We start from the raw sequence: 24,625 nt of genomic DNA on the forward strand, positions 1-24,625 counted from the left end.
CTCTCTGTGACTGTGCGCTTCGCTTTCACAATCTGACTCTTTTGCATTGCCTTTCTCATTGTTGTCTCTTCACTGTCCCTTGTTTTTTACTATCCATTGATGGTATCTGTCTATCCATTCACCTAGGGACCAGTCTTTCTAGCTAACTCTTTATGTATCCAGCTAGCCACACTAGCTGAATAGTTGTGAAATTCCTAAAATAAATTGGAAATACACTGTTCAGTTTATGCCAGCTTAAAGTAATGCACTGCAAAGAATGCACCTCAGGAATGATGCACGTATCATCATAATGAGAACTAGGGGTGTGTCTAACAAAAAATTTCATTTTGAGTTTTTCTTGAGGGGTTTTAGTCACTGTTTTGTTTTTCAGTTCTGGCTCATTCTCAATAATTTTAGAGAGCACTATAACCATTTAGGATACACTAAAACCATTTATTCCATGGTAAAACCCCCAAATTTATTTTATTTATTTGAGTGTTTTATATACCGCCATTCCATTTATTTTTTATTTATTTAGCCATTTTATATACCATCATTACAAGTGAAGATCACAATGGTTTACATCATGATACAAATATTATAGGTAGTTTTACATTTATTTATTTCACTAGATTTGAGTAAAGTAAGAAGTTGGTTCAGATTTCTCTGAATCTTTCAGTCTGCAAATTTATCCGGCAAAGTACAGGTTATGGAATTTAAAGTCGCTGTAATTTTCGTTCATGTAAGAATCACTAGTTCATAACGAAGTACAGGTTTGACACTCACACAAAGGCAGGCATACATACATTTATTTATTTATTTATTTTTAGCTTTTATATACCGATCTTCTTGCATTGGATACAAACCGGTTTACAATGAACAGTAAGAACTTGCCGGTGGGCTTTACAAAGAACAAGATACATCTAAGCAAAAACTTTAAGTAACATAGTGTGCAACTTAAGTAACAATTTAAACTTAAATAATAATTTAAACATACATGAGATAAACAAGGTAAACATTCCAAATCTAAGGGTGTACTTCAAAGACAGACATATAAGATGCATTTGTAATAGTTATGGAAGGGGGGGGGGGGAGGGATGAGAGCATGGGGATAATGGGTTATCAGAGTGAGGGGGAATTGGATATACCAGTCAGAGAGTAGGCATTATCGAATAGCCAAGTTTTCAGTTCTTTCTTAAATTTCTTAATGTCAGTTATCGTTCGAGGATTCTCTGGTATTGAGTTCCATAGCGTTGGGCCTGCAATTGATATTTTTATTTATTTATTTATTTATTTATTTATTTAGAGTCTCTTCTATACCGATAGCCATTTGCACATCGTATCGGTTTACATACAACTAATAACTTTTGGGCATGGCCCTTACAAAGAACAATCGAAAGACAAGTAACAAAATAAATATGAGTGATATAAATGTGTTAGGAACCAGGACTCTATATGGATATCTTAGGGAGCTACAGTAACAAAAACTATATATAATGCTGAAGAGCAACAGTGTATACAGCAACTATAATACAAGATACAAAGAGAAATGGGTTAATAAAAGACAGCATTCTTAAGGCATTCTTAGTCAAAAAAAAGGGGGTAGAAAGGGTTTCAGGTAGAAGGAGTTCAGTTGAGGGGGGGGGGGGAGAGAGTCAGATGCATAACAGGTCAAATTGCTCTGTCTCTCATTTGCGTTAGATGAGAATATTTTTATGGTTGGGATTTCTAGTAGGCCTTTGTTCTGGGATCTAAGCGTTCATGTGGGAATATGAGTTTTCTTGTTATTCCCATCAAATCATCATTTGAATTCATGTTGTTGTACATTATTGATAGAACTTTGTATATTATTCTCAACTGTAAAGGGAGCTAATGTAGTGCTATGAGGGTTGGGGGTGATGTGGTCGTATTTCCTTGTTCCGGTCAATAGTCTAGCTGTGGCATTTTGCAGGAGTTGTAGTGGATTTAGGTGACTAGCCTGAAGTCCTAGAAGTAGTGAAATTCCGGTAATCTAGGTTTGAGAATATTAGAGATTATAAAAAGGTTCTGAAGTCTACTGTGCTTAGCAGAGGTTTCAGTTGTCTCAGGATTCGTAGTTTGTAGAAACCAGATTTGATCAGTTTGCTAATGTGGGTCTTCATAGTTAACTTTTTGTCGACTTGGACACCAAGATCCCTTACCTGAAAGCACTTTTATGTCATTTTCAAAATTCAGCACATCCTAGTGAACACATGGCAGCACAAGCCTTTGTTTACAGCTACTCATTTTCCTGCTTTATTTTACAACCCTTCTTCCAATTCAGCTTTCATTTTCAGTTACCTGGGAAGGGATTCCTCAACTTTTTTTTTTTTTTGTAATTTTTTCCTTCCCCGTCTAGCTCAGCCATTGAGGTGACTATTCTAGGCTCCTAAATCTGTCCACTCAGTGAGAAATGAGGGGGATTCCATCTCTCCAGGGGCTGGCACTGCTGCCTCCCCCGCATCCCCAGCCCCTGCTGACCCGGAAAGTGGAAGATGAGCACCAGAAATTGGGTCCAGGTCTTCTGCATGGGAATGCACAGGCCCCACACACTGCATAATTTGACTGTGACCCCCCCACTGTGGCCTTTTGAAGAGATGCAGTACATATGGCTGAACAAATGCACAAGACTAAAGATTTGTGACTTTCTTCGATGGCTGAACCAGAAATGCTGCAACATTAAAGCACTTGTTAGTAGCAAATCAAGTGAAAAGCATGGACTTGTTTCCTTCTTGCTCATCAAAGTGAAAGGGAACAGCATAGGTGATGTGTTGTTGTGATGAGTGCATGGGGGAATCTGAGGATGGGTGAGTGCCACAGAAATATATTCAGGGTGGCAGTGGGTGAATTTATCTGAAGGGATTGAGGTGAGTGTCAGAGAGTTGGAAGTGGGTTAGTTCATTGCAGCTGGAAGAGAATGGATGAGTGCATCAGAAGTGTCTGGAGCTGGATGAGTGTTTTGGAAGAGAGTTGGGGTGGTGTGCATATGTGCATCTGGAGGGGATGAATGGATAGGTGAGTGTGCTGTACGAAAATTGTCAAAATGGCCATCAGAAGGAGGAACTATTTTTGTTATCTGCAAGGACCTCTGTATTCCTGATAAGAGTGCACTGATATCAGCATTCTGAACTCTTCAGAACCATTAACAGAAGTGCTGACATTTTTGTTTTGTCTCTTTTGCTCATTCTGTTCTGAAGTGACAAAGAGAGTTTGCTCTTAAAAGATAGACAAGAGATGTATTAAGTGATATGTAGCCCTGGGGACCAATCTGGTTCTTCAGGGGGGTTATCCTCATTTCTGCAATCAGGCTGCAAACTTATTGAGGTAAGTCTTCAAGTTTTAAAACAATCGGATAGTTTAAGAGTCAATTTTTTTTTCTCATTTGGCAAAAAGAGAGAGATGATTTCATAACATACTAGATATTTCACAGAAGAATTTGAGTGTCAGAAATCAGTTTTGACCTTCATAACCTTTAACAAAATCATTCCCCATGAAGAAAAAAGAAGGAAACAAAACAGTCACATTTAAATCACATTATGGAGTAATTTCCTATAACATGGCCTTTACAACCATAATCCACCAGAAATCTTGAACAAAGTTTGCTTGTGCTGCGGAGATCAACTTTCAGAGGCTATGGAAGGGAACACGGATACTGGGAGGGTTCCTTTATTGTTGAGAAGTTATTGAATAGAGGAAGTATCTTATAATGAATAGAGATGTGCATTTGTTTTTGCCGAATTGGAAAATTGCAACGAAATTGTCCAATTCAGCATGTTTCAGGGAGCCCGAAAAAAATCAGGATTTTCCTGTTTTTTCGCAAAAATTCGTTTTTTCTGATTAGTGCGCACTAACAGGAGTTAGTGCGCGCTGACTCCCCGTTAGTGTGCGCTGACTCCCGTTAGCGCGCACTAACAAAAACTAACAAAAAGTAACAAAATCTAACGGTTTTTGTTAGTGCGCGCTAACGGGAGTTAGCGCGCACTAATGGGGAGTTAGCGAGCACTAACTAAAAATCGATTTTTCGTGAAAAAAAAGACCCAAACCGAAAAAACCCGACATTTTCCATGGCGGCCGAAAAACAAAGAACGACACAAACACAAAAAACGAATCACATCTCTAATAATGAATAGAAGGTTCTTAATCCAGCCAGCAATAATGTTGCTCCACTATTAACCTCTGTTCTTAACTCCAGCCAGCATCTGGCTCTCTACCTATTCTATTTATGTTGATAATCCCAGTTATTTGTATCCAAGTTCGATCATCCTGTTTATTGTAAGACATTTTCTTGTCATGGTTATTGTTAGAATGTAAACCGATTTGATTGGTAACTCTGTTACTGGAATGTTGGTATATAAAAGTGCTAAATAAATAAATAAATAAATAAATAAATAAGTAAGTAAGTAAGGTATGGATATGATCAAAATAGTTGGAAGACTTCAAGTTTTGTTAGAGGCTGTGGAAGTTAACACAGAAAGCAGGAACAGTCCTTTGATTGGTCATATGGAGTAGAATAGAACACAGCTATGAGATCTCTTCTATTCATTGGAAGATGTAGATGGGTATATAAGCAGTCGGGATGTTTTTCTGTAAGCTATTGGTGGTGGCAGCAGTGGCAGGGAGTAGAGAAAATTAGTGGGAGAGAGTATGAGCAGTTGGAGGAGTTTTTCTATTGGTCTCATATCATGATGATGTGCAGGCAGCTGACAGCTCTTCTTTTGGTTGGAGGCTGTGGAAGAAATCCTAGGCAACCTATAGTGATTTTCATGTAATAATGGACTTTATTGCAAAAAAGCCTTTACTATAGTTTCTTGAGGCGTATTTAAGCTTTGAGGAAAATCCCTGCTTTATAGATTATGTAAACATAATTTTGCTATGCAAACATTGCCAATGAACTAATTTGCATGATTCTTTAGCTCATTAACGATGTTGCATAACTTTTGTAAATGACTTTGCAGTACAAAATTATGCATAAGAAAATGGCAGTAGACATCATAATTTCCAAAGCATGTTATGTTTTTTCATGTGGAATTCCATTGATAGGCATTTCACAGGTTAGAATAGTAGCATCAGTACTGATATCACCAGATGGACATTTTAAATTGCTGCAGAATTTGTATCATAAAATCTGCATATTGAGAAGCTATACACTAGATTTTGAATTTTTTTGTCAAACCTTTGCACTTCTTTGCTGCTTTGGCCAAAGCCTCCCTCATCTCATTGTTTCTGAGGCTGTAGATCATGGGATTCAAAAATGGAGTCACCACTATATAGCAAAGAGATACCTCTTTTTCCAGATTGTAGGAATAACTAGCGGAGGTCCTTAAATACATGAAAGTGACAGTCCCATAGAAGATAAAGACTACTGAGAGGTGGGAGACACAGGTGGAGAAGGCCTTGCTCTGCCCTTCAGCAGAGGACATCTTCAGAACAGTGGCGATGATGTGACCATAAGATGTCATTATGAAAAAAAAGCAGCCTGGCACAATTAACCAGGCGAGAATGAGAAAACTGTTTTCAGTGAGTGAGCCTCTCCTGCAGGCAAGTCTCATCAGAGGTAGAAAGTCACACATTATGTGATCAATCTTAAGAGAGCCACAAAAACTCATTCTAGACAAACTAATGAGTGGCAACAGTGCAAACAAAGCTCCCATGAACCAGCACCCTAAAGCCATCCTGATGCATACTTTTTCCATCATGATAACTGAATATCTCAAAGGAATGCAGATGGCTATATAACGATCATAGGCCATGACCATGAGAAATAAGTGCTCTGCAACTGCAAGAGTATAGAAGAAATAAAATTGGACAAAGCAACCAACAGCTGAAATGGTCTTTTTCTTGCTCAGGCTATCTGTCAGAATTTTAGGCAACGTGGTTGTGATGTAACAGATCTCTAGGAAGGAGAAGTTGGAGAGGAAGAAATACATGGGTTTGTGGAGATGGGGGTTCTCCTTTACCACTGCAATGATGAGGATATTGGACACAATGGTTAAAATGTAGATGAAGAGGAGTCCGATGAAGAACAGGGTCTGGAGAGGATGGCCAAAATGGAACCCCAGTAACACAAACTCTGTCACAGTGGTGGCGTTGTATCTCTCCATGGCTTCAAGATGTCCACCTGTTTGAATAATGCATGCTTGCGTAAGTTGTTGGAAAGAGTTAGTGAACTTTATTATGAGCTAGCAGGAGACCAGTTCAAAGTGAAGACAGGATGGATTAAAGAGAGAGGGTCATTCAGGGAATCGTTTGTGGAAGGAGCTCATTCTATCCATTATATACCTCTAACATTAAGCTGGATTATTCCATGTAGTCTAGGTATATTACTGGGTGTTTAGTTGTTTAGTTGGGTAAGATTCTATCTGATAAGAACTGATCCATGGATTCAATCCCATTGCTATGGGTTATAAGGAATTTTTAACCTGGAAACATTTGTTTGAATTTCCATAGGGATATTTATTACCTTTCCCTTAATGATAGAAAAGCCTCCCCACTCATTAAGTGTTTTCGTACTGAAGAGGAAAGCTCTTTCAGTAAAGCAGGGCATATAACTACATTCTACGTCTTTCAAATCATTTACACATTTTCTTCAGAATATTATGAAAAACACACAACCACATACACTGATTGTATATTCACTGTGTAAGAGAATGAGGTTTTTATTATAATATATTTAAAATAGATTTAGTATTACATTATTAACTGATAAAAGAGAGCAAAGAGATGAGTTGCACAGATTTTTCTATCCAATGTGAATAACTGAAGTGATTGACTCACCATCTTACCATAGGTTTTTGTTGCTGTTGAGGTACACGGATGAAAAGAAAGGGTCAAACAGCAACACCAGGAGAACCGGAGGGGAGAGGGGGAAGGAAGAAGGAAACCATCCTGGTCTGAGTGGGGTATTCTAAGTCTTTCAAATTTCCATGTTTCAATTATGTAGACAACTTGACTAATACAGTGACTGGGGGTTGGGGATAAGGGTCATCTATCCTGACAGATGGGAGACAGAATCAGATAAAACCTATGGATCAATTTAAGTATCAATAGGCTGAAATTTCCCACAAGATAATTAATTTACATTTAAAATAAAAAAATGAGTTCAGTAATATTCCTGCTTTTCCTTTATTCTTTTTATGTTGCTAACCCCACAATGACTTAGTGGGTCCTTGGTTACTCCTGTTAAGGCAGTGACATCGCCACAGCTGCATAACAGCAGCCCAGTTCCCAAGAGAACCACAGAAATCAATCAAAGGTTCCTCATCATTAGTAACACCAGAACAGCTGGTGTTTGAAACAACCATCGGCTTTTTTTGGGGGGAACAAGCGGTATAAAAAATATTTTGTATTTAAATAAATAAGTAAATAAATAAATGCCTTGTGATTAATAGGGTTCAAGTTAAAATGATGCTCTCCACAACCAAAAAAAGATGTATGGTGATTCTCCTTCAGACTGAAGAAAGCCATTTATAAATACCTTTTTTAGGCCATTCAAAACGGATTTTGAATTTTGCTCAGACAGCAGGCATCCATTAAAACTACATCCCGTCTCTGAAAAATACCCATCTACACTGCACATTTTCTATGTTTTAAAGTAAGGCTGTTGTAAACGAGGTTTTTTTCTGTTCTTGTGAAACACAACTCTCCCTTCCTGCTTTAATAAATGTTCTTTGCACCTCACTAACCTGATGCTGCCCTACCCCCTTCTTATAAATAGGACTAGCTGCACTATCATGGCAGCACTTATTATTTGATATTATTCTATGTGTGTGGTTACCGAATACCTCCTTCCTGTGAATATCAGAGGATCCTCCGAGCTCTCCCTACAAACAAAGAATATTAGCAAGAATAATCAGAAATATTCAAAAGAAGATGTTTAAAAGCCTTGGCTTGATGCCTGAGGAATTATTTGCTAAATAAGGCAAACGTAAAGATCATTTCTTTCTAAAAGATGCATTGATGAAGCACTCACATGTCTCAGGGCGTCACTGCTGCTGCTGTACCCCTCCTGCGTGTAGCACAGGAAGGAAAGGGTTCGCTCTGATTAGCTTGGCCCAGGTTTGCGTCTCCCTCTGGCAATGCTCAGAATTTAAACATTTCAGGATCACAGAGGGGAGGGGATGGATGGCATCACCTCAGAGTTATGAATCCCCAGTGGGAGCTGTGAAAACTGATCAATAGGATGAGGAACAAAACACTCCCTCATTTTTATCTTCCTTTCACCTAGATTTATCATTTTGTTATAAATTCTGCAAGAATAATGCCCACGATAAAAGAAAGGGATGTGGTTAGGGTAATTTTCAAGATACCTCAACATGCATTAAATTTATTCACCCATGATATTTTCACATTGTAAACTGCGAAGTGCCCAGACAGTCTTGGGCTGCTGATGAGAGAGAGAGAGAGAGACAGACAGACAGACAGACTCTTTATAAGGCTCTCATATAAGTAAACTATTTATACCACTGTGGGAGGGGCAACTAGTAACTTGGGTTGAGATTTTGGTGGTGGCCTAGGTTTTGGGGGCAGTTTTACACGCACAGTCAAAAGTACAAACAGCACAGTAGACATCGGTGAAGATTTAATGTGATGAGTGAGCTAATCTAATTTGCAGATGATACAAAATTATTCTTAGTTAAATCACAAGCGGATTGTGATAAATTGCAGGAGAAACTTATGAGAATGAAAGACTGGACATACAATGGGCAAATGAAATTTAATGTGGACAAGGGCAAGGTTTGCATATAGGGAAAAATAACCCTTGCTGTAGTTACACGATGTTAGATTCCATATTAGGAGCTACCACCTAGGAAAGAGATCGAGGCATCATAGTGGATAATACATTGAAATTGTTGGCAATGTGTTCTGCAGCAGTCAAAAAAGCAAACAGAATATTAGGAATTATTGACTTTATGGATCCACAGTGTTTATCCCACACCCTTTGAAGTCCTTCACAGTTCTGGTCTTCCGGAGGAAGTGGTCTTCCGGAGGAAGTGGTGAAGACCAGAACTGTGAAGGACTTCAAAGGGGCGTGGTATAAACACTGTGGATCTATAAACTCTAGAGGATGTGTATGAAGAGTGGGTGGCTCGAAGGAATGACGGCTACTACCGGAGATAATACCCTTATTCAGTAAACATACACAGCTAATGCGACTCCAACATTGCTCTAAGCTTCAACGGCAAGAGGTAATGTGGGAAAAAAAAAAAAGATTTCCATTCAGAAAAAAGCAGGGAGTAGCTTGCTTGTTACAGCGGATACTACTCCAAACCAAATAAGCCTGATACTTCACGTTCAATGCATATCCAGCATAGCTCTCTGCTTCAACGGCAGGGGAGAAAGTCAGATACTTCACTTACAATGCATATTACTCTCTGCTTCAATGGCAAGGGAGAAAGTCTGATATTTTACTTTCAATGCATATCCAGCATAGCTATCTGCTTCAATGGCAGGGGGAATGAAGAAAAGTGGATCTATATATAGACAACAACCAACAAGGACTGAATTATATAGTCAGGGTAAACAAGCATAGGTGTAGCTTGCTTATTGAGGCGGTTACTATCCCTAATTAATTAAGCTAGATATTTCACTCAGATGCAGTTCCAACACTGCTCTCTACATTAATGGGGGGGGGGGAAGGGAAACAGAACCAAAAGGTTACTAAGAGCCAAGAGTAACAGATAAGTATGAGAAAAAAAATAAAGAGTGCGAAAGCTTGCTGTGCAGACTGGATGGGCTGTTGGTCTTCTTCTGCCGTCATTTCTATGTTTCTATGTTTCTATGTTTCTATTAGGAAGGGAATGGTAAATGAAACAGAAAATGTTATAATGCCTCTGTATCACTCCATGGTGAGACCGCACCTTGAATACTGTGTACAATTCTGGTCACTGCATCTCAAAAATGATATAGTTGCGATGGAGAAGGTACAGAGAAGGGCAACCAAAATGATAAAGGGAATGGAACAGCTCCCCTAGGAGGAAAGGCTAAAGAGGTTAGGGCTGTTCAGCTTAGAGAAAAGATCGGTGAGGTGAGGAATATGATAGAGGTGTTTAAAATCATGAGAGGTCTAGAATGGGTAGGTGTGAATCGGTTATTTACTCTTTCGGATAATAGAAGGTCTAGGGTTCACTCCATGAAGTTAGCAAGTAGCACATTGAAAACTAATCAAAGAAAATTCTTTTTCACTCAACGCACAATAAAGCTCTGGAATTTGTTGCCAGAGGATGTGGTTAGTGCAGTTAGTGCAGCTGGGTTTAAAAAAGGTTTGGATAAGTTCTTGGAGGAGAAGTCCATGAATTGCTATTAATCAATTTTACTTAGGGAATAGTCACTACTATTAATTGCATCTGTAGCATGGGATCTTCTTAGTGTTTGGGTAATTGCCAGGTACTTGTGGTCTGGTTTGGCCTCTGTTGGAAACAGGATGCTGGCTTATTGGACCCTTGGTCTGACCCAGCATGGCAAGTTCTTATGTTCTTAATTGGGGAATGGCCTGCAACATTATTTTCTGGTTTTATGTGTTGGAGGTGGGGTGGGGGGTCTGATAGCAGTCAGTTCAATAATTAGTTGTGGTGTGGGATGGGTATTGAGCCAGGAGGCCTGAGGTGTTCTATTTTGTAAAGGATCACTACTTAAATGGCGGGTTATCTGGGAACACAAGTCTGGTTATCTTTAGACCTAACTGGGCATATTTAAAATTTGGCCATTTAGGTTTAAAGTTATCTAGCTACAGTTAGCTATATAAGTTTAATTCTGTTGGAAGTTTATCCCACTGAATAATAGCACATTATCTGGCTAACTTTAGTCAGATAACTTGAAAACTAACCAGCCTCTATAATTAGGGTGATCTCATGTCCGGGGAAACACTGAGGCGGTTCTGGTTTTTGCTCCATTGTATTTGCATGGATGTAGTTCTGATTTCTCTATTGAGTCCCTTTGAATATCAGGACTCCATCACCATGGATGAAGCTTGATAAAAACCAGCATTGACTCAAGTTGTCCAACTTGGCAAAGAGCTATTTCTTCACCTTTGCTGTAAGAGAACTGGTTGGAATATAAGACAAACCTTGGAACTACTCTCAAGCCAAATATAATGAAAGTACAAGTTCTCATATCCTAGCTGGAGCTGTGGTGATTTGCTGCCAGATTATGCCGAGTTGCCAACCTGGAATCTTTTCAAATTTTCCTCCTTTTATCCATTGGGAAAAGTGGAAGGTAGAGGCATTTGCTTAGACCCACCCAGTATCCTTGTATTCTTTTTATTTAGAAAATCACTACTGAGATAGACTCCCAGTAATTCTTTTAAAATGCAATATTTAAAGTTTACAAAAACAATTTACTTGCGATGCTGGATAATCCAATACCATGAATCTTCATTTCTTGCCAGTGTCTTTCCACCAGGCTTTTTTTGTGATTAAAACAGCTGCCAGATCTAGTGAGGCTGTTGCCTGAACATGCACCTTCCTTAGATGGCTATGAGCTTGCTGGATGTTTCTTGGCCGTCAGCACCTGCTGGCATCATCCTGGCTGAAAGAAGGTCACAGATACAGGCTGAAGTGTTACCATGAAGGACTTTGAAAACAAGTAGGACACATTTGGGCTGCAATCTGCATGGGTTTGGCATAATTCTTTGAGGACTACATTTAAAATGGATGAGGAATAGAGGAGAAACGTCTTTGACATCCTGAAGGGATGGAGGGACCTGAGGCTTGGGAGGCTCTGGATTTAGCAAATTGTAGCAAGCAAGATTTATTGAAGTGCAGAGACCATAATGATGGTCTTGATAGAAGCAGAAATGTTGAACGCAGGACATCACTTAATAGTTGATGAAATCAGACTTATAAATGCTGCATTAAAGATGTGAAACAGATACATTTGGCATCAAAGATGTCATCAACTTATGAATGGAAGAGGTGAGTGTAAGGTCTGAGTTAAAAAGGAAAACAGGTGACGAAGAATTATATTTAAAAAGGTGATGGATGTCTTGTTCATGAACCATTCACATAAGCCTTAGAAGCATTTAATTACATGAAGGGAAGCCATATTTGATCTTCTGCTAACGTGATCAAGGGAAGTGTATTGGTTATGAAATGCAGGATCACTAACAAAAAGAAATGCTGGACTGTATTAGTCAAACAGGAAATGGTGAGCTGCTGCTTCAGTCACTTAGTAAAAGTGCCACAAACTCTCAGGGGTTCAATTGCCAAGTTTATTTTCTGCTTCTCGTCCATCTTTGCTCCAGGCTGGAGCCTGACACTCTGAGCATTACTGGCTTTATTCATGCAAAGAAAATCGCACAAACAGTTGTGTGAATTGCTTGAAAGCTTTATTCATGTGCCACAGGTTTAAAATGTTCTCTTTACCTTCCGTACATACACAGAGCACTTCTTTCCCATACAAGCATCCCCAGTCCATGACCCTCTTTCTCAGCTCTTGCCTTCCAGACACTGGGAAGTTCCTTCTGGTTTACAACGACCCCTTTAAAGCCTGGGAAACCAATTTCTACCTCTGCCATCAGGCTTGAAACTCACTGGGGACAGAATTATTAAGGTGAATTTTGAAAGCTCGATGAGGGCTGAAATTAGGGGATGCATGAATTTGTTGGGCTGGCATGCACCGGGCGGATTTTAAAAGCTGGCAGGATATGCGCATACTTGCTGATGCACGCATAAATAAGAAGTTCAACAAAAGGGGTAGGGGCGTGGGAGTGGTCTTGGCAGGGGCAAGGGCATTCCTGGACTCAAACTTGAAAGTTGCGTGCAAATAATTATGTACACCAGCATGTGCCCGGGCCCCTGCTGCATAACTCTACTTTTGCTATGGATGGCTTGTAACTTGTAAAAGTCTAAATTCTAGGCAGATGAGCGGGATTTAAAAGGTCAGGCTAACAGCGGAGAAGGGAGGCTATTAAACTAGGAGGGTTTCTATCCTTTACCTGGGTGAACTGGGAATGAACTGGAAAAACAGGTAATGGCGTTGGCGCACATGTCTTTTAAAATCCCCCCCACTTATATGGTAGAAGTGGCATTTGTGTGCCTAGGCACGCATCCACTTAAGATTGCACACATATGTGCATGCAGTCAGGCCATTTTATAACATGCATGCATATACATGCATATGTTATAAAATGGGTGCATCCCTGGGTGCGGGCTGAATATGCGCATAGATGTGCACCCGTCTGCCACTTTAAAAATTATCGTCTTAGGTTTTAAAACATCTGGACATTTTATCAGTCACTATTGTTTCTCTTTGACTTCAGTAAAGAGAGAGATGAAATGAGAACACAGAACTCTCTAGGTGAGAGAAAACACTTTTTTGAGCTTCATAACCTTTAACAAAAAAAATGCCTCTTCAAGAGATAGGAAAGAAACACTTGAAACGGTCACATTTAAATCCAATTAGGGAGTAATTTCCCACAACATGGCCTTTACAGCCATGGCCAATCAGAAATCTGGAACAGTTGTCGTGTCTACTAAAAAGTCCAACATTCAGAGGCATGGACCATTGGGAGAGGTCCTTTATTGTTTAGAAGACATAGAACGGAGGAGGGCTTTTTTCATGGATATGGAGAGTGGACGGAATCACAGGCAATTGGAATAGTTGTGGAGTTCTGAGGTTGTGGAAAATAGCACAGAAAGCTGGAAAAGTCATTCCCTTGGTGGGATGGAATGGAAGAAAGCACAGATAGTGCAGCTATGAGAGTTCTTCATTAGATGATGTAGATGGGAGCGTAAGCAGTTGGAAAGCTTTTCTGTAGGTTATTGGAGGTAGTGGTGGAAGGGAGTAGAGTCAAGGGATAAAGCTCTTGTCTTGGTGAAAGGCAGTGAGATGGAGTATGGGCAATTGACAGGGTCCTTCTGTTGGTCAGATATCATGGTATAGTGCAGAAAACTGAGAGGTTTTCTATTGGTTAGAGGCTGTGGAAGAAATCCTAGGCAACCTAAGGTGATTTTCATGTAAGAATGGACTTTATTGCAAAAAGACTTTACTTTAGCTTCTTGAGGTGTATTTAAGCTTTGTGGAAAATCCCTGCTTTATAGATTATTTAAACATAATTTTGCTATGCAAACATTGCCAATGAACTAATTTGCATGATTCTTTAGGTCATTAATGATTTTTCATAACTTTTGTAAATGACTTTGCAGTACAAAATTATGCATGAGAAAATGGCAGTAGACATCATAATTTCCAAAGCATGTTATGTTTTTTCATGTGGAATTCCATTGATAGGCATTTCACAGGTTAGAATAGTAGCATCAGTACTGATATCACCAGATGGACATTTTAAATTGCTGCAGAATTTGTATCATAAAATCTGCATATTGAGAAGCTATACACTAGATTTTGCATTTTTTTGTCAAACCTTTGCACTTCTTTGCTGCTTTGGCCAAAGCCTCTCTCATCTCATTGTTTCTGAGACTGTAGATCATGGGATTCAAAAATGGAGTCACCACTATATAGCAAAGAGATACCTCTTTTTCCAGGTTGTAGGAATAACTAGCGGAGGGCCTTAAATACATGAAAATGACAGTCCCATAGAAGATAAAGACTACTGAGAGGTGGGAGACACAGGTGGAGAAGGCCTTGCTCTGCCCTTCAGCAGAGGACATCTTCAGAACAGTGGCGATGATGTGAGCATAAGATGTCATTATGAAAAAAAAGCAGGCCGGAATCATTAACCAGGCGAGAATGAGAAAACTGTTTTCAGTAACTGAGCCTCTCATGCAGGCAAGACGCATCAGAGGTAGAAAGTCACACATTATGTGATCTATCTTAAGAGAGCCACAAAAGCTCATTCTAGACAAACTAATGAGTGGCAATAGTGCAATGAAAGCTCCCATGGCCCAGCACCCTAAAGCCATCCTAATGCATACTTTTTCCATCATGATGACTGCATATCTCAAAGGAATGCAGATGGCTATATAACGATCATAGGCCATGACCATGAGAAATAAGTGCTCTGCAACTGCAAGGGTATAGAAGAAATAAAATTGGACAAAGCAACCAACAGCTGAAATGGTCTTTTTCTTGCTCAGGCTATCTGTCAGAATTTTAGGCAACGTGGTTGTGATGTAACAGATCTCTAGGAAGGAGAAGTTAGAGAGGAAGAAATACATGGGTTTGTGGAGATGGGGGTTCTCCTTTACCACTGCAATGATGAGGATATTGGACACGATGGTTAAAATGTAGATGAAGAGGAGTCCGATGAAGAACAGGGTCTGGAGAGGATGACCAAAATGGAACCCCAGTAACACAAACTCAGTCACAGTGGTGGCGTTGTATCTCTCCATGGCTTCAAGATGTCCACCTGTTTGAATAATGCATGCTTGCGTAAGTTGTTGGAAAGAGTTAGTGAACTTTATTATGAGCTAGCAGGAGACCAGTTCAAAGTGAAGACAGGATGGATTGAAGAGAGAGGGTCATTCAGGGAATCTTTTGTGGAAGGAGCTCATTCTATCCACTTTATACCTCTAACATTAAGCTGGATTATTCCATGTAGTCTAGGTATATTACTGGGTGTTTAGTTGGGTGAGATTCTATCTGATAAGTACTGATCCATGGATTCAGTTCCATTGCTATGGGTTATAAGGAATTTTTAACCTGGAAACATTTGTTTGAATTTCCATAGGGATATTATTTATTACCTTTCCCTTAATAATAGAAAAGCCTCCCCACCCATTAACTGTTTTCCTATTGAAGAGGAAAGCTCTTTCAATAAAGCAGGGCATATAACTACATTCTACGTCTTTCAAATCATTTACACATTTTCTTCAGAATATTATGAAAAATACACAACCACATACACTGATTGCATATTCACTGTGTAAGAGAATGAGGTTTTTATTATAATATATTTAAAATAGATTTAGTTTTACATTATTAAATGATAAAAGAGAGCAAAGAGATGAGTTGCACAGATTTTTCTATCCAATGTGAATAACTGAAGTGATTGACTCACCATCTTACCATAGGTTTTTGTTGCTGTTGAGGTACACGGATGAAAAGAAAGGGTCAAACAGCAACACCAGAAGAACCGGAGGGGAGAGCGGGAAGGAAGAAGGAAACCATCCTGGTCTGAGTGGGGTATTCTAAGTCTTTCAAATTTCTATGTTTCAGTTATGTAGACAACTTGACTAATACAGTGACTGGGGGTTGGGGATAAGGGTCATCTATCCTGACAGATGGGAGACAGAATCAGATAAAACCTATGGATCAATTTAAGTATCAATAGGCTGAAATTTCCCACAAGATAATTAAGTTACATTTAAAATAAAAAAATTAGTTCAGTAATATTCCTGCTTTTCCTTTATTCTTTTTATGTTGCTAACCCCAGAATGATGCAGTGGGTCCTTGGTTACTCCAGTTAAGGCAGTGACATCGACACAGCTGCATAACAGCAGCCCAGTTCCCAAGAGAACCACAGAAATCAATCAAAGGTTCCTCATCATTAATAATACCAGAACAGCTGGTGTTTGAATCAACCATCGGCTTTTTTGGGGGGAACAAATAAATAAGTAAATAAATAAATGCCTTTTGATTAATAGGGTTCAAGTTAAAATGATGCTCTCCCCAACCAAATAAAGATGGATGGTGATTCTCCTTCAGACTGAAGAAAGCCATTTATAAATACCTTTTCTTAGGCCATTCAAAACGGATTTTGAATTTTGCTCAGACAGCAGGCATCCATTAAAACTACATCCTGTCTTTGAAAAATACCCATCTACGCTGCACATTTTCTATGTTTTAAAGTAAGGCTGTTGTAAATGAGGTTTTTTTCTGTTCTTGTGAAACACAACTCTCCCTTCCTGCTTTAATAAATGTTCTTTGCACCTCACTAACCTGATGCTGCCCTACCCCCTTCTTATAAATAGGACTAGCTGCACTATCATGGCAGCACTTATTATTTGATATTATTCTATGTGTGTGGTTACCGAATACCTCCTTCCTGTGAATATCAGAGGATCCTCCGAGCTCTCCCTACAAACAAAGAATATTAGCAAGAATAATCAGAAATATTCAAAAGAAGATGTTTAAAAGCCTTGGCTTGATGCCTGAGGAATTATTTGCTAAATAAGGCAAACGTAAAGATCATTTCTTTCTAAAAGATGCATTGATGAAGCACTCACATGTCTCAGGGCGTCACTGCTGCTGCTGTGCCCCTCCTGCGTGTAGCACAGGAAGGAAAGGGTTCGCTCTGATTAGCTTGGCCCAGGTTTGCGTCTCCCTCTGGCAATGCTCAGAATTTAAACGTTTCAGGATCACAGAGGGGAGGGGATGGATGGCATCACCTCAGAGTTATGAATCCCCAGTGGGAGCTGTGAAAACTGATCAATAGGATGAGGAACAAAACACTCCCTCATTTTTATCTTCCTTTCACCTAGATTTATCATTTTGCTATAAATTCTGCAAGAATAATGCCCACGATAAAAAAAAAAGGGATGTGGTTAGGGTAATTTTCAAGATACCACAACATGCATTAAATTTATTCACCCATGATATTTTCACATTGTAAACTGCGAAGTGCCCAGACAGTCTTGTCATTGTTTGGGCTGCTGATGAGAGAGAGAGAGAGAGAGAGAGACTCTTTATAAGACTCTCATATAAGTAAACTATTTATACCACTGTGGGAGGGGCAACTAGTAACTTGGGTTGAGATTTTGGTGGTGGCCTAGGTTTTGGGGGCAGTTTTACACGCACAGTCAAAAGTACAAACAGCACAGTAGACATCGGTGAAGATTTAATGTGATGAGTGAGCTAATCTAATTTGCAGATGATACAAAATTATTCTTAGTTAAATCACAAGCGGATTGTGATAAATGCAGGAGAAACTTATGAGAATGAAAGACTGGACATACAAATGGCAAATGAAATTTAATGTGGACAAGGGCAAGGTGATGCATATAGGAAAAAATAACCCTTGCTGTAGTTACACGATGTTAGGTTCCATATTAGGAGCTACAACCCAAGAAAGAGATTGAGGCATCATAGTGGATAATACATTGAAATTGTTGGCAAAGTGTGCTGCAGCAATCAAAAAAGCAAACAGAATATTAGGAATTATTGACTTTATGGATCCACACTGTTTATCCCATGCCCCTTTGAAGTCCTTCACAGTTCTGGTCTTCTGCAGGAAGTGGTGAAGACCAGAACTGTGAAGGATTTCAAAGGGGCGTGGGATAAACACTGTGGATCCATAAAGTCTAGAGGATGTGTATGAAGTGTGGGTGGCTCGCAGGAATGACGGCTACTACTGGATATAATACACTTATTCAATAAACATACACAGCTAATGCAACTCCAACATTGCTCTAAGCTTCAACGGCAAGAGGTAATGTGGGAAAAAAAAAGATTTCCATTCACAAAAAAGCAGGGAGTAGCTTGCTTGTTACAGCGGATACTACTCCAAACCAAATAAGCCTGATACTTCACTTTCAATGCATATCCAGCATAGCTCTCTGCTTCAACGGCAGGGGAGAAAGTCAGATACTTCACTTACAATGCATATTACTCTCTGCTTCAATGGCAAGGGAGAAAGTCTGATACTTTACTTTCAATGCATATCCAGCATAGCTCTCTGCTTCAATGGCAGGGGGAATGAAGAAAAGTGGATCTATATATAGACTACAACAACCAACAAGGACTGAATTACATAGTCAGGGTAAACAAGCATGGGTGTAGCTTGCTTATTGAGGCGGTTACTATCCTTAACTAATTAAGCTAGATATTTCACTCAGATGCAGATCCAACACTGCTCTCTATATTAATGGGGGGGGGGGGGGGGGGGGGAAAACAGAACCAACAGGTTACTAAGAGCCAAGAGTAACAGATAAAAAAAAATAAAGAGTGCAAAAGCTTGCTGGGTAGACTGGATGGGCTGTTGGTCTTCTTCTGCCGTCATTTCTATGTTTCTATGTTTCTATTAGGAAGGGAATGGTAAATGAAACAGAAAATGTTATAATGCCTCTGTATCGCTCCATGGTGAGACCGCACCTTGAATACTGTGTACAATTCTGGTTGCCGCATCTCAAAAAAGATATAGTTCCGATGGAGAAGGTACAGAGAAGGGTGCCAAAATGATAAAGGGGATGGAACAGCTCCCCTATGAGGAAAGGCTGAAGAGGTTAGGGCTGTTCAGCTTGGAGAAGAGACGGCTGAGGGGGGATATGATAGAGGTCTTTAAAATCATGAGAGGTCTTGAATGAGTAGATGTGAATCGGTTATTTACACTTTCGGATAATAGAAGGACTAGGGGGCATTCCATGAAGTTAGCAAGTAGCATATTGAAAACTAAGCAGAGAAAATTCTTTTTCACTCAACGCACAATTAAGCTCTGGAATTTGTTGCCAGAGGATGTAGTTAGTGCAGTTAGTGCAGCTGGGTTCAAAAAGGGTTTGGATAAGTTCTTGGAGGAGAAGTCCATTAACGGCTATTAATCAAGTTTACTTAGGGAATAGCCACTGCTATTAATTGCATCAGTAGCATGGGATCTTCTTAGTGTTTGGATAATTGCCAGGTTCTTGTGGCCTGAATTGGCCTCTGTTGGAAACAGGATGCTGGTCTTGATGGACCTTTGGTCTGACCCAGCTTTGCAATTTCTTATGTTCTTAATTGGGGAATGGCCTGCAACATTATTTTTTTAGGTTTTATGTGTTGGAGGGGTGGGGGGGGGGGGGGTGGTCTGATAGCAGTTCAATAATTAGTTGTGGTGTGGGATGGGTATTGAGCCAAGAGGCCTGCAGTGTTCTATTTTGGAAAGGATCACTACTTAAATGGTGGGTTATCTGGGAACACAAGTCTGGTTATCTTTAGACCTAACTAGACATATTTAACATTTGGCCATTCAGGTTTAAAGTTATCTAGCTACAGTGAGCTGTATAAGTTTATTAAGGGGCATTCTGTTGGAAGTTTATCCCACTGAATAATATTCAGAGCACATTATCTGGCTAACTTTAGTCAGATAACTTGAAAACTAACCAGCCTCTAAAATTAGGGTGATTTCATGTCCGGGGGAAAAACTGAGGTGGTTCTGGTTTTTGCTCCATTGTATTTGCAGGGATGTAGTTCTGATTTCTCTGTTGAGTCCCTTTGAATATCAGGACTGCATCACCATGCATGAAGCCTGATAAAAACCAGCATTGACTCAAGTTGTCCAACTTGGCAAAGAGCTATTTCTTCACCTTTGCTGTAAGAGAACTGGTTGGAATATAAGACAAACCTTGGAACTATTCTCAAGCCAAATACAATGAAAGTACAAGTTCTCATATCCTAGCTTGGGATGTGGTGATTTGCTGCCAGATTATGCCGAGTTGCCAACCTGGAAGTTTTTCAAATTTTCCTCCTTTTATCCATTGGGAAAAGTGGAAGGTAGAGGCACTTGCTTAGACCCAACCCAGTATCCTTTTATTCTTTTTATTTAGAAAATCACTACTGAGATAGACTTCCAGTAATTCTTTTAAAATGCAATATTTTAAAGTTTACAAAAATAATTTACTTGCGATGCTGGATAATCCAATACCATGAATCTTCATTTCTTGCCAGTGTCTTTCCACCAAGCTTTTTTGTGATTAAAACAGCTGCCAGATCTAGTGAGGCTGTTGCCTGAACATGCACCTTCCTTAGATGGCTATGATCTTGCTGGATGTTTCTTGGCCGTCAGCACCTGCTGGCATCATCCTGGCTGAAAGAAGGTCACAGACAAAGGCTGAAGCATGTCCATGAAGGACTTTGAAAACAAGTAGGGCACATTTGGGCTGCAATCTGCATGGGTTTGGCATAATTCTTTGAGGACTACATTTAAAATGGATGAGGAATAGAGGAGAAACGTCTTTGACATCCTGAAGGGATGGAGGGACCTGAGGCTTGGTTGGCTCTGGAATTAGCAAATTGTAGCAAGCAAGATTTATTGAAGTGCAGAGACCATAATGATGGTCTTGATAGAAGCAGAAATGTTGAACGCAGGACATCACTTAACAGTTGATGAAATCAGACTTATAAATGCTACATTAAAGATGTGAAACAGATACATTTTGGCATCAAAGATGACATCAACTTCTGAATGGAAGAGGTGAGTGTAAGGTCTGAGTTAAAAAGGAAAACAGATGACAAAGAATTATATTTAAAAAGGTGATGGATGTCTTGATCATGAACCATTCACATAAGCCTTAGAAGCATTTAATTACATGAAGGGAAGTGTATTGGTTATGAAATGCGGGATCACTAACAGAAAGAAATGCTGGACTGTGTTAGTCAACCAGGAAATGGTGAGCTGCTGGCTCAGACACTTAGTAAAAGTGCCACAAACTCTCAGGGGTTCAATTGCCAAGTTTATTTTCTGCTTCTCGTCCATCTTTGCTCCAGGCTGGAGCCTGACACTCTGAACATTACTGGCTTTATTCATGCAAAGAAAATCGCACAAACAGTTGTGTGAATTGCTTGAAAGCTTTATTCATGTGCCTCAGGTTTAAAGTGTTCTCTTTACCTTCCGACATACACAGAACGTTTCTTTCCCATACAAGCATCCCCAGTCCATGACCCTCTTTCTCAGCTCTTGCCTTCCAGACACTGAGAAGTTCCTTCTGGTTTACAACGACCCCTTTAAAGCCTGGGAAACCAATTTCTACCTCTGCCATCAGGCTTGAAACTCACTGGGGACAGACTTATTAAGGTGAATTTTGAAAGCTCGATGAGGGCTGAAATTAGGGGATGCATGAATATGTTGGGCTGGCATGCACCGGGCGGATTTTAAAAACTGGCAGGATATGCGTATACTTGCTGATGCATGCATAAATAAGAAGTTCAATGAAAGGGGTAGAGGTGTGGGAGTGGTCTTGGCAGGGGCATGGGCATTCCTGGATTCAAACTTGAAAGTTGCGTGCAAATAATTATGCACACCAGCATGCGCTGCGGACCCCTGCTGCGTAACTCTACTTTTGCTACGGATGGCTTGTAACTTGTAAAAGTCTAAATTCTAGGCAGATGAGCGGGGTTTTAAAGGTCAGGTCTAACAGGGGAGAAGGGAGGCTATTAAACTAGGAGGGTTTCTATCCCTTATCTGGGTGAACTGGGAATGAACTGGAAAAACAGGTAATGGCGTTGGCGCACATGTCTTTTAAAATCCCCCCCACTTATACGGTAGAAGTGGCATTTGTGTGCCTAGGCACGCATCCACTTAAGATTGCACACATATGTGCATGCAGTCAGGCCATTTTATAACATGCATGCATATACATGCATATGTTATAAAATGGGTGCATCCCTGGGTGCGGGCTGAATATGTGCATACATGTGCACCCGTCTGCCACTTTAAAAATTATCGTCTTAGGTTTTAAAACATCTGGACACTATATTAGTCATTATTGTTTCTCTTTGACTTCTGTAAAGAGAGATATGAATTGCGAACACAGAACTCTCTAGGAGAGAGAAAACACTTTTTTGAACTTCACAACCTTTAACAAAATAAATGCCTCTTCAAGAGATAGGAAAGAAACACTTGAAACGGTCACAATTAAACCCATTTAGGGAGTAATTTCCCATAACATGGTCTTTACAGCAATGGTCAACCAGAAATCTGGAACAGTTGTTGTGTCTACTAAACAGTCCAACATTCAGAGGCATGGACCATTGGGAGAGGTCCTTTATTGTTTAGAAGACATAGAATGGAGGAGGGCTTTTTTCATGGATATGGAGAGTGGACGGAATCACAGGCAATTGGAATAGTTGTGGAGTTCTGAGGTTGTGGAAAATAGCACAGAAAGCTGGAAAAGTCATTCCCTTGGTGGGATGGAATGGAAGAAAGCACAGATAGTGCAGCTATGAGAGTTCTTCATTAGATGATGTAGATGGGAGCGTAAGCAGTTGGAAAGCTTTTCTGTAGGTTACTGGTGGTGGTGGTGGAAGGGAGTAGAGACGAGGGATAAAGCTCTTCTCTTGGTGAAAGGCAGTGAGATGGAGTATGGGCAATTGACAGGGTTCTTCTGTTGGTCAGATATCATGGTATAGTGCAGAAAACTGAGAGGTTTTGTATTGGTTAGAGGCTGTGGAAGTAATCCTAGGTAACCACAGATTTTTGTGGTTTTGTAAAGTTATGTTGAAAATCGCCACTTTGAGTTATTATCCAAACATAATTTTGCTTTTTGAAAATTGCCAATGAGCTGATTTTCATGATACTTCAGCTCATTAATGTTTGTGGATAATTTTTATAAACAGCTTTGCAAACACAAAATTATGCATTGGAAAACTGTAAAGTAATGTGCATAAAAATTTGAAAACCATTATTATGCATATTATGTTTCTCTGTGGCATTCCATTTGTGAGGCATTTCACAGGTTAGTGTCTTGGCATCAGTAAACTGTTATCACCAGATGGACACTAAATTTCTGCAGAATTTGTAGTATGAAATCTGCCTACTGAGAAGCTAGGCTTTGGTTTCCAGGCTTCCTTGTCAAACCTTTGCACTTCTTTGCTGCTTTAGCCAAAGCCTCCCTCATCTCATTGTTTCTGAGGCTGTAGATCATGGGATTCAGTAATGGAGTCACTGCTATATAGAAAAGAGATACCTCTTTCTCCAGGTTGTAGGAATAATTACCTGAGGGCCTTACATACATGAAAATGATTGTCCCGTAAAAGATAAAGACGACTGAGAGGTGGGAGACACAAGTGGAAAAGGCCTTGCTCTGCCCTGCGGTAGAAGACATTTTCAGTACAGTGGCAATGATGTGGCCATAAGATGTCATTATGAAAGTGAAGCAGCCCAGAATTATGAACCATGCTGGAATGAGAAAACTGTTTTCTGTGACTGAGCCACTCTTGCAGGCAAATTTTATCAGAGGTAGAAAGTCACAGACTATATGATCAATCTCAAGAGAACCACAAAAACTCATCCTGGACAAACTGATCACTGGGAAAAGTATAACCAAGGAACCCATGCCCCAGCACCCCAAGGCCATCCTGATGCATGCTTTTTCAGTCATGATGATCGTATATCGCAAAGGATTGCAAATGGCTACATAACGGTCATAGGCCATGACCATGAGAAAAAAATGCTCTGTGACTGCAAAGGTAAAGAAGAGATAGAATTGGAGAAAGCAACCAGTAGCTGAAATAGTCTTTTTCTTGCTCAAGCTATCTTTCAGAATTTTAGGCAACGTGGTTGTGATGTAACAGATCTCCAGGAAGGAGAAATTGGCAAGGAAGAAGTACATGGGTTTGTGGAGATGGGAGTTCTCCTTTACCACTGCAATGATGAGGATATTGGACACAATGGTTAAAATGTAGATGACTAGGAATCCGCTGAAGAATAGGATCTGCTGAAGATGACCGAAGTGGAACCCCAGTAACACAAACTCAGTCACAATTGTATTATTATATCCTTCCATGGCTTCAAGATGTTCACCTGTTTGAATAATGCATGTTTGAGTAAGTTGTTGGAAATGGTTTGTTGCCTTTATCGGGGGGCTAGTAGGAGAATTTTTGAGACTGAAGACAGAATATTTGGAAGAAGCAGGGTCAGCCATTAAAATTTAAAGCAAGCGTGTTAAGTTCACTCAGAGGAAACAGTTCTTTACTCTGTGTGTAACCATGAAATCTATTGTGAAAGGAGATCATGCTGTCCACTTTATACCACTAACATTAA

At 39.8% G+C, this 24,625-nt stretch overlaps 3 protein-coding genes across 3 annotated transcripts; all 3 read right to left on the reverse strand.

Annotated features, from left to right (window-relative positions):
* Positions 1 to 5,144: 5,144 nt before the first annotated feature.
* Positions 5,145 to 6,098, reverse strand: LOC115078609 (olfactory receptor 11G2-like). The gene has a single exon (XM_029581540.1). The coding sequence runs from the start codon at positions 6,096 to 6,098 to the stop codon at positions 5,145 to 5,147; it is 954 nt and encodes a 317-aa protein (XP_029437400.1).
* Positions 6,099 to 14,330: 8,232 nt separating this feature from the next.
* LOC115078610 (olfactory receptor 11G2-like) lies at positions 14,331 to 15,284 on the reverse strand. The gene has a single exon (XM_029581541.1). The coding sequence runs from the start codon at positions 15,282 to 15,284 to the stop codon at positions 14,331 to 14,333; it is 954 nt and encodes a 317-aa protein (XP_029437401.1).
* Positions 15,285 to 23,396: 8,112 nt separating this feature from the next.
* Positions 23,397 to 24,368, reverse strand: LOC115078611 (olfactory receptor 11G2-like). Its single transcript, XM_029581543.1, has one exon. It carries the CDS (start codon positions 24,366 to 24,368, stop codon positions 23,397 to 23,399), a length of 972 nt encoding a protein of 323 aa, XP_029437403.1.
* Between the last annotated feature and the right edge of the window lie 257 nt (positions 24,369 to 24,625).

Source organism: Rhinatrema bivittatum, chromosome 16, assembly GCF_901001135.1.
Source record: "Rhinatrema bivittatum chromosome 16, aRhiBiv1.1, whole genome shotgun sequence".
In the NCBI taxonomy this organism is placed as follows: Eukaryota; Metazoa; Chordata; class Amphibia; order Gymnophiona; family Rhinatrematidae; genus Rhinatrema; species Rhinatrema bivittatum.